The sequence below is a fragment of the Ostrinia nubilalis genome, chromosome 16 (assembly GCF_963855985.1).
Source record: "Ostrinia nubilalis chromosome 16, ilOstNubi1.1, whole genome shotgun sequence".
Lineage (NCBI taxonomy): Eukaryota > Metazoa > Arthropoda > Insecta > Lepidoptera > Crambidae > Ostrinia > Ostrinia nubilalis.
The window spans coordinates 12,366,769-12,382,778 of NC_087103.1; the positions used below are offsets into that span (position 1 = coordinate 12,366,769).

Genomic DNA, 16,010 nt, shown 5'->3' on the forward strand with positions numbered 1-16,010 from the left:
ATACTATTCTCGTATTGAAAGCGATTAATAACTTCATAAAATAACATCAAAGACATGAAAGATCACCTACCGAAAATTCAAAATTTTCAAAGCTTGCTACGTGTAAAGCGGCACCCAACGGCACAAAAATTGTATGTCATCTTGATCGCCATGTATGGTGCAATAGCTCATGTAAGTACCAGCCCTTCAGTTCTATTCAGTTTAATAAAAATCCACTTTAAGTGTTTTTTTCCATACAAAAAAAAATAAAAAATTTTTTTTTCTCACACATGGAGCTACTCATACCCTTTATACTATATTAGTAAAACAAAGGGAGGTATACTAAACACAATACATATTTTTATTTATTAATTTCTGACGTTAAGTTTCTATGGTATGGGAGCTTCATTTTCAGACCACTGTGCGGCGAATTGATTCGTGTGAAGTTATTTTCTCAGATTTGGTGCAATATTACTGTAAATAAACTTTTCTGTCGTTTACGTTGAGTTGATTAAGTTCCTCCGTATCGGGCGTGATAAAGTTTGCTGTTCAGTGTTATGTTTTTTGTGAGATAGAGACTCTTTTAAATAAGCTGTGTTTCAACTTCTACAGAAGTTTAAACTCTTATTTACTTTTCTGTTTAATGGGTATGTTATCTACTTACTTGAAATATTACATCTATTACAAATCTATTTTTCATTAAAAACAACCCTATGTGATGAAAATGTAAATGTACTTTCAAAACTGGTAAATGCATGAACCAGGGCATTGACACTGGTTGGAGAGAAATTATAGGCTTTGTTTAATTAATACCTATTTCATTTTAGGCTTCTACTGATAATGGAGAGTAGAAACAACAAGAAGTGCGTTATTTGTAATAAGAGGCGAAGTCGTGGTGGATCACCCTTACTTTTGAGTAGGTTTCCTCTGGATTCTGACCGGTAAGTTTCTAATAACACTCATTTATTACAAGATAATTTTACTGATTGTGTAAACTTAAAGGCTGGGATTAATATTTTTAATCATACAGTAAATAACCATAACCAATTTTTAATTTCAGTATTTTGTTTCGTACTCTGCAAATGAATTGCATAACAATACTAAAAGAAATTAGTTGATGAATAAATTTCAGTTTGTTATTCTTTTTCTTTTCTAATAGGTATTTCTTATTTCAGTTGTCGAATGTGGGTTAAAAATGCTGGCTTAGAAGACTTAGCATATGTACCTATTGAAAAGTTACACCAACTGAAGTTTGTTTGTGGTGGGCACTTCACTCCTGAATCCTTCAATGCCAAAGGAACTCGGCTGAAGAACTCAGCTATTCCAACACTGGAATTGAGCAATCCCATCTTGCCAGATGAAGTTTTGACAGAGTTTCCTCTTCATGTAAAAGACTCCAATAAAGAAAACCTCAAGACAGGTATGATGATGACTTCAATTATTTTTTTTAAATTTAATTTACTATCTATCAATTTTTCTGAATTATTTAGATGTCTTAATTAATTTTCTTTGGTTTCCAAAACAAACCAACCGAATGCAATTTAACAAGGTTCTTTCTTTGTAACCACAAACATGTGTTGTATGCTTATCAATAAATAATATATAATTTCAATTATTAATTATATCTATACTTTGTTACAGTTCTTTATGATCATTCATATTGCATTCCAAAGAAGTCAAATCCAGTTGAACGAGGTATGTTTATCTAAAATTATACTAATAATATAAAAAGGAAATATTTAATTGTTTGTTTGTATTTGATCGGCTCCGTAACTCGAAGCCAAGATAGCCTAAAGTGCGGGTTAGAACCCCACAGCTTGAATATTGTAGTAAACCCACTCGTAACACAATTTAGCTTAGAATGTGTGTTGAGTTAGAGGAACTTTAGTAATTTGTGTAATACAAATTCTTCAAAAAAAGTACCGGACCAATTTGAAAAATTTTAGGCAATCTACATTAATTAGCCAGGTCAGCTAGTTTAATAATATTTATAAGCTAGTAATTTTTAATGTGAGCAAGACATGTACTAGACTGATTGTACCCTAAAGTTGGGTAAGAACATGACATTTTATTACCCAATTCACATTTCATTATCTGCTTTCAGTTCCCCTTACAACTACAACCAAACAACTAAATTCAACATGTTTGGGAGCTGTGGATATACCAGATTCTGGTATTTCTGCGAAAACAACTTTTGAACCTCTTCCTTCTACTTCCAATGCACCAGAACATATGACCTATAAACCCATTACTCATGGTAAGTGTACAAACTAATTATTTACCTTCTAAAATATGCCTTCCCTCAAACTAAAGAATGCCACCCTGGATGCGTTCTGCAGTCTGCAGTCAGGTCAAAATGAACTTATATGTACAACATTCTAGGTTTCTGTACATTTTATATTAATGCGATTTGACCGTGCGGATACGAACAAAGAACGCAAAGCACACGTGACTGATTGCCTTATCACGACCACTTACAGATTGTCTTGACATACCCGCAGACCGCATCCAGAATGCAGAACATTAAAACCTCTAAATGCCTTTAATTTAATATTATGTCATTGTTATTGAAGGTGGGCCCACGCTTCATATTTTATGAGAAGAGCTATCATTATCCTGTCTTTGCATTTTTTTAAAACTTGATAATGATTGATTGATTTGGAAATAATATGTTTCATAAAACAACAAAATAAATTTTAAACTAATTTGCATATTTATAATATTTCAGATGATAAAAACATTTGCCATCAAGATGCACAGGCAGAAATATTAGTCCACAGTTATAAAAGACCTAAGAAAAACATTGAAATGAAAGGTAAGATAAAACATACCTAATTTAAAAAACTAAGTAAAATTGCTGATTAATTAACCAATATTCAATTCAATTTGCTTTAATGTTGTTTTTTTTACTAATGGAAATGTTTTTATTACAGACACTTCATCAACATTTACAATTAAAGAGAAGAGGCTTTGGCGACAGTTACAAAATGCAAAAAAAACAATAAGGAATATAGCGAAGTCAAGAGTGAATTTAGACAAGTTAGATTCGGAAGTGCTGACATCGTTAGTAAAGGATGTAGTGCAGAATAACAAAAAAAAGTCACAAGGAAAAAGGTGGACTTTAGCCAACAAAATATATGCTTTGGCTATATTTAAACGGTCCCCTAAAGCATACCGCTATATGCAAAAGCTGTTTACGCTACCAAGCACTAAAACGCTCCAAAGGATTTTAAAAAATATACCAATGGAGCCTGGTATAAATAAAAATATAATTGATATCTTCTTCTTCTTCTTCTTTTCAGCCAAATGACGTCCACTGCTGGACAAAGGCCTCCCCCAAGGTTTTCCACAATGATATGATATATTAGAATTGATATGTTAGAGGCAAAAGCATCAAGTATGCCAAAGGAAAATAAATATTGCTCGTTAATATTTGACGAGATGGCGTTAAAGAAACGGATAATTTATAACGAAATTGCTGATAAAGTGGATGGCTACGTGGATTATGGAGAGGGCGAGAACATGGGACGAGAAAAGAAAATTGCAGACCATGCGTTAGTGTTTATGATACAGGGTGCTAAACATAAATACAAGCAATATATTGCGCACTATTTTGTGGAAGGCACAATATCAACAGCAAAACTGGCAAAAATTATATCGGACATCATCAAAAAATTAAAAGAAATCGGATTTATGGTTCTAACAACAGTTTGTGATCAGGGATCTACAAATATAGGAGCTCTTAACATGTTAAAAAGAAACTGTGGACAAGGCATAGATAGCAACTTTTTCTCTGTAAATAATGACAAAATTTTTATAATCTATGACATCCCTCACTTGTTCAAATCATTACGAAACAATTTCTTTAAAAGTGGAAATATGTCTTTCGATGGAAAAATTGCACAATGGAGGCATTTGGTAGTTGCAGAAGAACACAACAGAAATTTTTAAAATTTTAAAAAACTGAATAGTACCATTGTAAATCCAACATTCAAAACTAAGATGAGGGTGAAGTATGCTGCGCATGCTCTGAGTAATACCGTGGCAGCTATTTTAAAAATGATGGCATGGAAAGAAGTTTCTGATTGCAATGATACAGCATTTGTGATTGAACAGTTAGATAAACTATTTGATTGTACAAATGGTCCATCATCTTTAAATGACGTAAAGAAAGGGATCCGGGAAAATGTTTCCACATCAAGTAATCACATTGAGTCTTGGACCTTTTATACTGATAAGTTAAAAACCATAAAATTTATAACAGCAGAAAACACGATACTAAAAAATGTTAAATGCGTAAAGGGATATCAAATATCTATCAAATCCTTAAACGATATTTGGGAAAAGTTAAAGAATGAAGGGTTTAAATATATGAACCTTAGACAGTTTAACCAAGACTCTCTGGAAAACTTATTTGGAATCATTAGGCAACACAGTGTAACCAATAGAAATCCCACTATCACGCACTTTACTGCAGCGCTTAAAACAAGCATGGTTACTGGGCTGAAAGTGCCTCATAGCAGAAGTGCTAATTGTGAAGCAGACAACAATAAACATATGCTGGAATATAAAGACATTTTAAAAACTAATTTAAAAACAACAGAAATAAAAATTAATGTTCAAGATTCCACAGACACTGAATTTTATCCTGTGTTGTCTATCCCGGACCCTGAAAACTTAGAACAGCCCATTGAAAATTTGTGTAGCCTTGAAAACCAACCAGTAGTATATGTAAGCGGGTATTTAGCTGCCAAACTATTACAGAACAGTTCTTGTTTAATTTGTGAAGAGTGTTTGAGCGTGAAAACTCCTGTTGACAATGATTTGTATGCATATATATCTCTTCGCGAATGGTGGCATGATAAAAAAAGTCTCGTTTATCCAACAATTCAATTATGTACCACCGTAAATAAAGCTAAACAATTTTATCATGACCATATTGCCGACCAGATATATATGGAAAATGTTGGAAAATTCATTTTCTTAATGTTGAGTACAAATTGTAATTTTAGTTGGTTTAAATGTCAACAACATAATAAAGAAATTTATGATAAGATGTTTAAAATATTAAGTTACCTTTTTCTAAGAAAAAGTTGTAAAATCATTAATGACAGCTTCATAAAAAGTGAAAACAATTTTGCTGACAAAAGTAAAAAAGCACAGCAACAAAGCATTGAAAAGTAATCTTAGGGCTGAGGTTCGATCAGCTGATAAGAAAATTAAAGATGTTTATAAATAAAAATCCTATTTTTTCTTAGAAAAAGTTGTGAAAATAAAAGTTTACAAAATTATCATTTCTGTACATTGTTATAATTTTCAATAATTCCTCATGCCTACAACTGCTATGTCATGTTCAATACTTATTGTAATATACCTATTTTATTTCGAAATAAATAATTTATGTTACAAAACTTCGTTTTACTTACACATAGTATAAAATAAAAATAGTAATCATTAAAATATTGAAGGTTCCTATACTAGATATCGATATGCAATTACAACCCTAGCAAAGTATCGATAATCGATAAGTTATTACGAACGTCACTAATACTGTCAGAAAATAAGGCATTATGTTGGTAGCTCCGCCTGTAGTTTGTGCGGTTGGTAAAGATTTGCGGGTCGTTCTCTAAAATGCATATGTGTGCGTGAGCTCAAAAAATATCTATGGAGTGCCGTCTCTTACTCTTTTATGCTCTTTGTATCGGAATGGCACGCTTTGACGATCAACTTGCTGTATCTACTCTAATCCATATCTGTGATATGATTTATTTATAGTGTAGTGAGGCTACCCTTTAAGTTTCAATTTTATCAATGACGTGCGAGAATGTGCGTAGGAGTGTCCAAGCTTAGTGTTGAATAGGGAAGTTGTATTGTTAGGATAGGCGTGAATCTTTGTTTCATATTGTCCACAACAATTATTGTATTTTTAAAGTAGCATAGTTCCTCTGTGGTTGAGGATTTCGGAAGAAGCTCGCTTCTACCTTCGGTCTGATCAACCCTTACCTCTTTTGCACTAATCATACACTTGGTGAGATGCAGGCCAAGATCTTCCTCGTTGTTGATATAAAAATATTAAACTCGCATCTTTTAAAGTATTCTTTATAGTACCTACCAAATGAAGCTCAATATTATGTGTCTTAGGCACTTATAGAGAAAGTTTACCATCAGTTTCAGAAGGTATCGCAGTATCGGTAAGAGATGTTAAAGTTGATAGCTCAGTAGACGCTGCTATTCACATGTTGTCCCCTTTTCAATCAAATAGATAATAAAACATGCAGAATTCCCGACTTTGCATTATTATTTGTGTGTTTTTAAGCGTCATCGCTCTGTTGATATCTTCTAAGACAAGTCATTGTACTGGTACAAAATTGTATCCATGCGTTTTCATACTGCTTGTGGCATTGCGCCCATTTATCTTGGTTTAGTGTGGTTTAGTGCACTCGACAAATTGAGCATTGTCTTTGAACTTGTTTTGCCTACAGCCCGTTCTAATAGGCTGGCGATCTTGCAAAGAAATAAGTATGAGTAACTTTTCCATTGTCTAAAAACATCAGGAAGAGATTTCCACCGATGTTTTCCTTAACAAAGGTGAAATTTTGGAAATAAACCGTCACAGTAACAGACAGAACAGTCCTGTTACTATTTTTCATTTTACTACACCTACTTATTAAAAAGATATAAAACGAATTTGATTTGTCTTATATTTAAAGAAAGTACTACTCACATAAGTATCATGAGTAGAGTCTTATTATAAAAGGATGCCAACGATTCCAATTTCACCCTGTGTACTTTTTCCATCAATTACATACACTTACCACACCTCAGTCTTAATCTCAAATTAACAAGGCATAAGTAAATGCTCATGATACAACACACAAATGCAACCCAGCCATGTATTATAAGTTTCAAATCTTTATTACTATGTAGACTTACATCTTCGCCTGGCACTGAGAAGAAGTGACGGAAGAAATTCACACCCGTATTCACAAACGATGCTTGCTTAAGTAAAGCAGCAAATCGAACGCACAGCGTTGAATAGAGCTCTGAGATTGGTTCGTGTGTGACCCTTTGCATCCACGCGCCCTGTGAGACCTCATAGTATTGTTTGTGATTACGGGCGTAAATCCTCTATCATATCACTGCACATGTAATCTGCGCATATGCACCTAACCGAGCACGTTGCAGCAACACGACACTACCGCGCAGATTATTGCAAATCGTCACGTAACGGATCATTTTCATCGCGCCTCAAGTGGAAAATAGTTTCCCACTCCACAGGGAAGTCGCGGGAATAGGACAATCGCAACATTTGATTAACCGGTGACGTCTTTAGGTACATGTTATACGAGACGTGACGTCAAGGAAAACAATAGAGCTGCTTTCAGCTTTGGGTATCCGATGTTTCAGATCTATGTTAAAAGAGCATAGAAATGGCCAATCGCGATCCAAAAGAAAGAGTGAAGAGGTAATGATTTCTTTAAATTATGTACTATAACTACCTATTTACGAACCTATTTAAAACTAGATAATTTACCAATTTAAGTACATTTATGTTGAAAACGTGTCATGAAACGACTTTTTTTGGCGACTGGAAAGATAATTTGCAAATAGTAAAGGAATGCCTTACCGTAAAATTAAAACTTTTGGCAGATTACTCGGTCTTGCACTCGATATTACATATTTATGAATTTGTGTTGTGAGATAGGTGCAGTTGTTTTACTGAAATTTACCTCAAAAACTTTTGTGCTAGGTATTAGAATAACGAACCAATGGAAGATTTTTCTGCTCTATTAAGTGTGGCATTGACGGCTTCCTAGGAAGACACTGGTTGCTGCCATCTGTCCTACACTTCCTGGTCCAATAAATGGATTGATAATGCACTTGGCTCACTGGAGTGATGTAATCCACACGGGTTGCTGACTTGTAGACGTTTTGGTTAGACAGTGACCGACAAAACGGTTACAGACCTACTTTTTTGGCTACTACAGATCTACAGAGAGTAGAGCGCTATATCTGCAAGAATATTTCAAAGGTTCAAATTGCAAATGAATGATTATATATATTATATATATTAATACTTTGACTTTGACTACATACATAAGGCGAACTTAATGCCACTCAGCATTCTCCTCCAGTTAACCTCAGGGCCAAACTGAGCATAGAGTAAGTGGTGGCAAATTACTTAGTCACATAGATTGAAAATATGAAATCAGATTTCTCCCCATCCCAGAATCCTATACTGAGTTCGTGTCAACTTTTGGGTAAATAAAAGTTTAATTTGCTTCATTTCAGAAACCAAGATGGTTCCACAAGAAAGGATCATAGCCGTGAAAAGGGTGCCAATCTCGTACTTCTACCCTTTTAGCCTGTGGCCCATGCCAAAGTACCCGCTAAAAGGTCAGTACTACGTTTCACAGGTTTATTCCAAATATTGAATTACAATATGGCTTCATTCGAAAGAAAAAATTAGGATTTTTTTATTTTTACACTAAATTGTTCGTAAACAATTAACAATATTTCTAGAAAAACTTTCAAAATCGTAGCGAGGAAAAAATTAGAAATTTAACTTTTTCCATATGTAATTTTCCAAGTAAAAATTTTTAATACCTACTTAGCTATAAAATGTTGGGAAACAAATGCACTGCTTTAACAAATAACATAGATATTTTAATTATAATTCTCTGTGATTGCTATACAGTAAACCTATGTCTCATATACTGATACATTCTCGACACCTACAGTTACAATAATGAAAAGATCTTCTTCACTCACTTGGTTTATATGGTGGGCTACATTTGTGATCGTGTTATTTATTGTATTATTATTATCTTTCAGACCGACCAGCGAGCGAGGTAGAAGAACCGCCAGAGGTCTTCAAAAACAAGAGGTTGTTGAGGACCTTACATAGGAAGAAAAGATAAACGAAGTAAAAGTATTTACTATTTTCGACGAATCTCAATAATTGGCTCATAATTCGAACCATGTGACTGTTTTATAACGTTTTTTATTTCATTTGTTAATTTTAAAATTATTTGTGAAATTCTAAAGCTGGGTCGACGAAACAGAGACCCATGTTGTTTTAGATTATACATTAGATTTAATTAGTGGTAATTTGTATTCGTAAATATATTTATATTGAATGCCCACCAACCGACTATTTAAACAGGTTATTAAAATGTTATAAGCTTCCGATAAAGGGTAAAATAAAGAATATGTATATGTATACCCGTGTGGTAGGATTTGATTTTGACCTGAGGCAGTGGGATGAGCTACCCTAAAGTTAAAGTGAGGGTATGCCCTGCATTGAGACGTATGTAGGCTATTTACTTTTTAATGGTAATTTAAAACCTTAGTCATTTTGAAATCTAAACTAATACATATGTATTAAAAAGCTAAAGAGTTTGTTTGAACGCGCTAATCTCAGGAACTACTGGTTTGAAAAAATATTTTTGTGCTTGATAGCCCATTTATCAAGGAAGGCTTTAGGCTATTTATAACAACGCCAATGGGGACGGAGCAGTAAAGAAAAATATTGCAAAAACGGGAAATATTATTCAAACTATTCTCACGCGTACGAAATCGCGGGCACAGCTAGTCTATTTTAATAGTCAAGTTGGTAGGGGTACGTTTTGTTGCTTGCCTATATGAGTGACAGAACCTTATTCGAAATTCATAGTTCATGAGGCTTATGTTCATAGGGAGGCCTATACCGAAGTTCAGCAGTGGACGTCCTGTGGCTGAAATTATGATGATGATTGCTTATGAAAGTTCTCTTTAGGTATTACCATACGTAACATTTGATAGAATAATCGATAAACTATGCCAAATAACAATGTGGATAAAGAAGGGTACGGAACATTGCCATGTTTTTGTATTTTTGATAAGTCTAGTCTAGAAAATAGATACGTAATAATCATTCAATAGAATTTAACATTTGTATGTGGTTAATCTACGATTCGAAATAAATGAATGTTATTATTGCAAATGTGTTACATTTTTTTTATTACCCAGAAAAAATTGCTAAATTAGATTGATTTACTGCATTGATTGCGATAACATAGCGTAAATAGTGCGTTATATTTGCATGTGACGTCCCTGAATAAAGCTCGGTGTGCACGGACCCTAAGTTTAATTGACGAGCATAGTTTTTGTACGAGAATCAAAAAAAGAAAACACCAAAGGAATTGAGAAACCTCCTTTTGTCGAAGTTGGTTAAAAATAATGCGAATTATAAGACATTCAGAGCCATCTATCGCTTGACACCAGTACTAGTTCGTAGCTCGGCTACGCGCATCTTGTAGCAGCGCTTCGACTACGAAAGCGTTAGTGCGCCGTAACGCCACCGCTCTGTGGCCGTAGCGGCGCCACTATAGCGGCTACGATTTGCTACGAGCAACTACGACAGGGCGTTTCGTAGCTCGTAGTATTGATCGCGCTTGCGCGACCTACTGAGACAAGGTCCCGAATGGTCCCGAATTTGTAAACATGTGCCAGTGAAAATAAGTTTTCAATTATAACTTGTGAAGATGCGGGTCGGAATCGTGTGGATTTTGTTCACCTACGCTAGATATTGTCTGGGTAAGTAATTTTAATGTATCCTAAATTCTTGGGATAATACTTATGCATATTCGTAGCTCTTATGCCGTTGTTAAAAAGTACCATATTCACACTGACACGTTTTGCGAAGTGACTGTTCTAAAATTTACGAGTATTCATAGCAAGTTCTGAAAGTTTTACGAAACATTTTAATTATAATCGTTGGATTTATTTACAATTGAAATTTACTCGTAAAAGTACCTTAAAATAATTTTTAATTAAGACTACAAAAAGTTTTAAAAGTTGAGTAAAGAGTATTATAGCATTCGTTCAGTATTATCATAGTACTAATAAATAATGAGTATTTGGTATTAAGTATATCACAGCATTTAAAATCCGCACCAACAGACACTGGTATTTCTTATAACAAATGAAGCTAAATCACATTATGATTGTTTGACACTGATTCTTTTGTAGTGATTTGTGTAAATCTATAAATAATTAAGGCCGAAATTAGAGTAGGCGGTGCATACAGAAATTAATACAAAGAGTAGGTATTAATAAAAAATCAGTGTCTTGGCAGTTACACTGTCAAGATGTTATTGAATGGTTGATCTTTTATGGCAACTTTGTTCGTTTTTTGTGCGTGTCTTTGTTGCCAAAATAAAGTTATTTTCTTTCTTTCTTTCCTTCTTTCATAATTAACTATTATTAAATTACTGAATACTTAGTAAGTAGATAAATAATAATGTTTGCAGGTGTAAAGCTCCTAGAAGCGAACCCGGACGTCAAGCGTCTCTACGATGACCTGCTCAGCAACTACAACCGGTTGATCCGTCCGGTTACCAACGTGAGCGACATCCTGACCGTCCGGTTGGGCCTCAAGCTGTCTCAGCTGATGGAGGTCAACCTGAAGAACCAGGTCATGACCACCAACCTTTGGGTGGAGCAGGTCAATGTCTTGATATAAGATTTAGGACAGCTTTTTTAAAATAATATGAACTGCACAAATTGAAACTTACGCCCGTATTCACAAACATTTCTATGAGGTCTCACAGTGCGCGTGGACGCACAGGGTCACACACGAACCAATCACGGAGCTCTATTCAATGCTGTGCGTTAATTTGCAGCTTTACTTAAGGAAGCATCGTTTGTGAATACTGTGTGACAGTCACAGTCAGCTAATCTGTTGAACTGAGGTGAATCCAAAATTAGACCGTGTGTGTGAAATCTTAAGGTTAAATGTTATTGTACACAGATAGATTTTTGGATGCACGTCAGTTCAACTGACTATTGACAATGAATGCTTTACATTAAGGCACGTCTCTTATCAAATTTGATTGATTTTAAATAGTACATAAAACTTTTTTTAATCAAAATATAAACTATATTCTTACCTTACTTTATTTTAGTGCCAATTTTAAAAACAGATGATCAGCAACTTTTTTACTATTGTTTTGTATTTTTTCCTAATTTTTTTTCGAATCGATTTTCCGTAACGACTTATTTTTTGTTTTCATTTCCCAATCTTATCTTCAAAGGCCTCCTTTACGATTTTGCAGAAGTGGTTCGACTACAAGCTGACCTGGAACCCGGACGACTACGGCGGCGTGGAGATGCTGTACGTGCCTTCTGAACACATCTGGCTGCCGGACATCGTGCTGTACAACAACTGGGATGGAAACTACGAGGTATTTTCATTATTTAAACAATTTACTCGTATCAAAGGTTTTGGGTTTCTATGAAAGTTTGAAACCACGGAGCTAAATGTAATTAAATACCTGCTAAAGTAATAGAGGAGACGCGTTTTATGTGTCATTTACACATTTTATATAAAGGGCCAAATAGCAGTTTGAAACAAATCATGGGGTCGTTTTTTATTTAAAACTGTTTTTAATAATTTATTTCCTTTGTCTCATTCACACGTAGGTAATGGAGAAGCTTATTAACTTTTTTTTTCACAATGAGAAAGCTCTTGGCCTGCAGCTTCACCTGACGTAAAGTGATGATCAGGCCAGAGGCGGAAGCGTGATTCACCTGGAATCCTAAACTACAGAGGAACTGGCTATCTTTTCTGTTATCATGTCTATTTTAGAGTGGTAATTACAATGAGAGACTATTTTTTTTTCCAGGTGACCCTGATGACCAAAGCTACCCTCAAATACACTGGAGAAGTGAACTGGAAGCCACCGGCGATATACAAGTCGTCCTGCGAGATCAACGTGGAGTACTTCCCCTTTGACGAGCAGACCTGCTTCATGAAGTTCGGCTCTTGGACTTATAATGGAGCTCAGGTTTTATTTTATATTTTTTCAGTATTCATTTGTACCGCCACGAGCTTATTAACTTGTTTCATTATCAGAATAATGTGCAATAATCATACAGTCCAGTCAATAAAGCATTATAGATGGAAAACTGTAGAACACAATTTCTGACTTCAGGACTTTATTTAGACTAGTTAGGAGGTGAACATAGCAAAAGTCCCCGTCCTTAGCCCTTGAGCCGGCGAGGAGAGGTGGGTTTAAAGGTGCCACTTTTCGGTTTTTCGCTTAATCCTCGGAAACTATGCGTCCTAGTGACATGACTACTATGAACCAAAAAAAGCATATTCAATTTTCTACAGGTGAGATAGTCAACTTTTTTGATAAATTGTATAGTTTTCGCGGCATCTGCTCTAGAAGGTCTGTAATATTGGAAATTTTATTTTTGTCTTACATGTTCCCATCAGGAGAAAATCGACTAAATCAACATTGAGCAATCATTCTAGACATGCGGGAGCATGTTAAGCCTAGTTCCAGGGAGGGGACTGCACCGTGCGTATATTTAGACGAACCACTTTGAGCCACTATTGACTCCTCATCACTCAAAAACTACTGTGCATTAACACTTCAAATTTGGCTCATGTGTTGAGACTTGCAAGATATACATCAGCTTCAAATTTCATAAATATGCCTCAAACGGTTCTTTAGGTATATATACGCACGGTGCAGTCCCCTCCCTGGAACTAGGCTTAACATGCTCCCGCATGTCTATAGTGTTTGCTCAATGTTGATTTAGTCGATTTTCTCCTGATAGGAACATGTAAGACAAAAATTAAATTTCCAATTTTACAGACCTTCTAGAGCAAATGCCGCAAAACTATACAAGACTAGCTTTCCGCCCGCGGCTTCGCCCGCGTGGAATTTTGTCTGTCACAGAAAAACTTTATCGCGCGCGTCCCTGTTTCAAAAACCGGGATAAAAACTATCCTATGTTCTTTCCCGGGACTCAAACTATCTCTATGCCAAATTTCATCAAAATCGGTTGCGAGGTTTAAGCGGGAAAGCGTAACAGACAGACAGACAGACAGACAGACAGAGTTACTTTCGCATTTATAATATTAGTTGGGATTATCCTTGCACTATGCAATAAAATAATAAATTAATTACTCTGGTTCTCACAGCTTCTACTGTAATCAATATTTTAATTTACTTTTGTAAGTTGACATGCATGCGTACCTGCAAAAGTATTGAACAAAAGTCTATGGTAGCCTTATTCGTATTCATATGCATTTACTGCCACTCCATAAACTACACTGGTCATCACAAAAATCGACCCTCCCGCGACAAGCACTTTCAAACATATGCATCCCCACTTCCCACCAATATTGGCACCATTTAAAAGCCTAGTTCTAAACTTCATTTCATTAAAGGAAAGGTTTTTACCCCAAAAATGTGTCTGTAGAAGAATCCAGAGTCACTTCTTCAAAAAATAGGTAGTTACGCTTGAGCCAACTTTTATGGCTATAAAACTGTTAAGTTGGGATTAATCGCTATCCATCTGTTAAAGAGGACACGTGAGATCATTATTTGGTTTTATATCCATAAAAATTGGTCTAATTGATCCCAGAGGCGAGCCCAAAGTGAGGTCTTTATTACGGCTTTTACCCGTGGTCCCCCCAACGGGGACATGTTGGGGGGACCACGGGTAAAAGCCGCTTTTTTAAGTCTCATTTATGTTAATATTTTATTAAGATTTTAAATGTGTTTTTCTTTAAGGACATTTATTGGGCTTTCAAATACACCAATATTGTTGGGGCACCATGATTGTGTCAGTAGAAACGAGTTTTCCTGTAAAACGTAGGTGGGCCGATTTTTGTGATGAGCAGTATATTAGAAAAACGTTACACTAATTTTCTATCATCAGTTTCATGCCTTTTTTGCTTGACAGGATGTTACACAATGGACAGACTGTTTTCTAAAGGCAAACATAAATTGTAACAAATATTTCGTTAATGGAAATTATTATTATTTTCTGTTTATTTTGTTACTTACATTATTATTTCATTTTCTGTTTTATTAGTAATTTTATTTTGTGGATAGGTTTAATTTTTATTTTTCAATTTGATTTTATTTATTTTTGATTATTTATCAATTTCAACTGATAAACATCCAGGTTTTATTATGAAATCTTCAATAATTATGTATTTTAACCTGTTAATTAAGTGAGACACCATTTATCTATGGAAGGAACTTTTGCTGTTCAGTATAATGATTGTAAATGTCTGATTTTATGTTGAGTTTCTAATCTATTAAATAATAGCTTTCCGCCCGCGGCTTCGCGCGCGTGGACTACATTATCTACATATTTTACGGAACCCTATTTTTTTCCAAAATAAAATTTAGCCTGTGTTACTCGTGGATAATGTAGCTTTCGAATGGTGAAAGAATTTTTAAAAACGGTCCAGTAGTTTTTGAGCCTATTCATTACAACCAAACAAACAAACAAAGTTTTCCTCTTTATAATATTAGTGTAGATATAGAAAAACTGGACGGTCTCGCCTGTAGCAAATTGAATAAGCTTTTTTTGGTTCATAGTAGTCATGTCACTAGGACGCATAGTTTCCGAGGATTAAGCGAAAAACCGAAAAGTGGTACCTTTAAACCCCCCTCTCCCTGCCGGCTCAAGGGCTAAGGGCGGGGACTTTTGCTATGTTCACCACCTAACTAGGCTAAATAAAGTCCCGAGGTCAGAAATTGTGTTCCATGGATTTCTCTCTACACCGTCGTTAAGGCATTCATTGACTGGACTAATAATCATAATCATAATATCTTTATTGCTTAAGCATAAGCATAATAACTTTAAACCCTTGAAAAAAAGTTAAAATAGGTAGGTACTAAAAATTTGCAAGACTGGAAATTATGTATTTTTCGAGAAATCATTCCAATGTAATAGTTTTTAACTGTTTTAACGGAAAATTAAAGCTGGTTTGCTATGCCAAAAGCATGTTCAAGCCCTGGCTACGTATAAACGTATAGAAGATTTATTTGGGTGCTGTTTTATAATACGTTACCTTTTGAAGCAAGCTAGGAAATTAATAAGACGAAATAGGCAGTTAAGCTAGTTCCTGTAGTTTGCAGTTCTATAACAATCACTGAAAGTTCGCGGCGGTTAAGCTGTGAGCACCTACCTAGATAATTTTAATCCGTCTCTAGCTAACCACTGAAACTAAAGTT

General features: G+C 34.9%; 2 protein-coding genes across 3 annotated transcripts in view; both read left to right on the plus strand.

Moving 5' to 3' along the window:
- Positions 1-674: 674 nt before the first annotated feature.
- Positions 675-3,322, plus strand: LOC135079163 (uncharacterized). Of its 2 annotated transcripts, none has more exons than XM_063973748.1 (6): positions 675-920; positions 1,155-1,399; positions 1,621-1,674; positions 2,084-2,236; positions 2,708-2,794; positions 2,913-3,322. In XM_063973748.1, the coding sequence occupies exons 1-6, from the start codon at positions 820-822 to the stop codon at positions 3,287-3,289; spliced, it is 1,017 nt and encodes a 338-aa protein (XP_063829818.1). In that variant the 5' UTR covers positions 675-819; the 3' UTR covers positions 3,290-3,322. The 2 variants fall into 2 exon arrangements, with proteins under 2 accessions (XP_063829818.1, XP_063829819.1); XM_063973749.1 differs by having other exon boundaries at positions 2,940-3,322.
- A 7,128-nt stretch (positions 3,323-10,450) lies between these two features.
- LOC135079446 (acetylcholine receptor subunit beta-like 2) overlaps positions 10,451-16,010 on the plus strand; it is a 49,582-nt gene continuing 44,022 nt past the window's right edge. The window contains exons 1-4 of the mRNA XM_063974110.1: positions 10,451-10,557; positions 11,274-11,467; positions 12,078-12,206; positions 12,648-12,809. Coding sequence (XP_063830180.1) covers positions 10,506-10,557; positions 11,274-11,467; positions 12,078-12,206; positions 12,648-12,809 — 537 coding nt within the window. The 5' untranslated portion in view covers positions 10,451-10,505. The remainder of the gene's footprint in view (positions 10,558-11,273; positions 11,468-12,077; positions 12,207-12,647; positions 12,810-16,010) is intronic.

Bases quoted from the DNA above. Each gene is read 5' to 3' on its own strand.
- LOC135079163 (XM_063973748.1), top strand. From the start codon at position 820: ATGGAGAGTAGAAACAACAAGAAGTGCGTTATTTGTAATAAGAGGCGA. The intron at 921-1,154 runs GTAAGTTTCTAA...TTCTTATTTCAG, and splicing joins TTTCCTCTGGATTCTGACCG to TTGTCGAATGTGGGTTAAAA. The intron at 2,795-2,912 runs GTAAGATAAAAC...TTTTTATTACAG, and splicing joins GAAAAACATTGAAATGAAAG to ACACTTCATCAACATTTACA.